The sequence below is a fragment of the Cynara cardunculus genome, assembly GCF_001531365.2.
Source record: "Cynara cardunculus var. scolymus isolate 2C chromosome LG 3, CcrdV1, whole genome shotgun sequence".
Lineage (NCBI taxonomy): Eukaryota > Viridiplantae > Streptophyta > Magnoliopsida > Asterales > Asteraceae > Cynara > Cynara cardunculus.
Window position 1 is genome coordinate 39,646,973 of NC_037530.1, and position 2,163 is coordinate 39,649,135.

Genomic DNA, 2,163 nt, shown 5'->3' on the forward strand with positions numbered 1-2,163 from the left:
ATCTCTATATATTACCATATATTGATGTTCGTAACTTACCCATGTTTTAAAGATTTGATAAATAAGTAATTAAGTACCTTATGTGCAAATTGTCCCATAAAAGTGTATTTAAATTCGTTCCAGCTTTTAAATTGAACTCCTTTCTTGACCCGGGGGGGGGGGGGGGGGGTATTTAATTTAGAATGACTGATTTGGAAACCTAAAGTCTCAATGTTGTGGGTTTGAAACTATTTGAGGCAAAAAGTTTTTGTCTTCCATTCTCTGTTTCAAAAGAAAAATCTCCGTTTTAAAAATTAATATATGGATCTCGTTATGAATTTAACTCTGTTATTCTCCTGTGTAGCCTGTGTTTTGAAAAACAATTTTGAAGTGGTCCATTTGACTAGAGAAGCCAAATTGTATGAAAGCATTTAATGTCTTATTTCAAAGTAGCCTCATTTCAAGTTTGAGAAATTATTGCAAAAGTAAGTATAAGCATTATTGGTAATATCCTGTGTTCAGTTTTAGTTTCGGTTATGCTATTTTCACGGCTCATCCCCTGAGTCGACATAGGAATTGACGCAATCCGCTCCCGAAACTCCACCCTCTCTAGGTCTCAATAGTTGTATTATTTGGCACACATACTTTAGATTATTATTTATTACATTTGATGTTTTAATTACAGATTATCTTTCAGGATGGTTTGCTGCATATGCTGGTAAATCTTGGTGCCAGGTACAAACCAAATAAACCTCTCTTCTTTTCTTTTCTTAGAAGGTATATGTAAAGAAATAACAATCTTTAAAAACTACCCTAAAAGTAAAATCAACAGTTTAACAGTTTCACACCCCCATTTTCTTTGGGTTGGGGTAACAATGGAGAATTGGAACCCTTCTTGAAGTTCTTATACAGAGCTGTATCCGAATATACTGCTCGAGACCTCATTGATCTTATCCTGTGCTTATGCCTGTGACCTTTCCTTTCAGGCTCCCGCCGGCGGCCATTTTCTTTCTTTTTAACCACCACCTCCACCTCCACCTTCTCCTCACCGCCATTACTACTATTGTCATTATCTTGGTCTTTCTCTTTGCCGTCATCTGTTTCTTCGCCTTTTTCTCTCTTTACACTCAACTGATCACTTCCTTCTTTAGGAACAATATACACAAAGGAACCATCTTGGAAATCATTTAATTCCAGTACATTTTCCAAGGTCTTGACCACTTCATTCATGGCAGGTCTGCATTTTGGGTGGTGGCTCAGGCATCTGCTAGCCAAAGCTGCCGCCCGCTTTGCCGCCACTACTGGATAATGGTTGTCTAGTTTAGGATCCATGATTCTRTCAAGATTGTTTGAATCTTTCAAGAGTGGCCTTGCCCACTCCACTAGACATTGCTCTCTACTTGGTCGGCTTTTGTCCATCGATCTTCTGCCCGTTAATAGCTCTAGTAAAACCACCCCAAAACTATAAACGTCGCTCATGGTGGTCAGATGACCTGTCATGATGTACTCGGGTGCAGCATAACCGTGTGTACCCATCACTCGAGTGCTGACATGTGTCTCATCTCCTTCAGGACCATCCTTTGCTAGCCCAAAATCTGATAGTTTAGCAGTATAATCCTGCTCATGAAACCAAACCAAAATATACCATTTAGTAAACATGAACATACTTATGGCCCATTTATTAGCAGCTTAATTAGCTTAATTGGACTTGGAGCTTATCCGGTCAGCTATACATGACTGTTTGGTAGTGACTTAATAATATAGAAAATGGTTTATTCAGTAAGTTTCTAGACGGGGATTTATGCAGAAAGTCGAGTTTTTTCTGAATTTGCCTTCCCAATTAAAAAACATGCTCCTTCCATCTATGAAAAACCCCTCCTAAACAAAAATCTTTTCAATCTATACAGATAACTTTATCCAAGACTTAATGGAAAATCAACCAGACAGCTCCTAATTGCACAAACGAATAGAAATGTTATAAAGATTAATGAAAAAAGAGAATTATACCGATCCCAATAAAATATTCGAGGTTTTGAAATCGCGATAAATGACGGGTTTCTCCTCCCCATGAAGAAAGGCTAATCCTTTCGCAGCACCAAGTGCTATTTGAATCCTGGTCAGCCATGGCAAAGAAATCGAATACCCTGAATCCATAAAATCATCAAATCTTGATTAATAAGTTTG

At 37.9% G+C, this 2,163-nt stretch overlaps 1 protein-coding gene across 1 annotated transcript; it reads right to left on the reverse strand.

The window, feature by feature from the left end:
- Positions 1-719: 719 nt before the first annotated feature.
- On the reverse strand, positions 720-2,133 carry LOC112509249 (putative receptor-like protein kinase At1g72540). The gene is made up of 2 exons (XM_025114104.1): positions 1,987-2,133; positions 720-1,596 (listed from the first exon to the last, which is right to left on the reverse strand). The coding sequence occupies exons 1-2, from the start codon at positions 2,131-2,133 to the stop codon at positions 805-807; spliced, it is 939 nt and encodes a 312-aa protein (XP_024969872.1). The 3' UTR covers positions 720-804.
- Between the last annotated feature and the right edge of the window lie 30 nt (positions 2,134-2,163).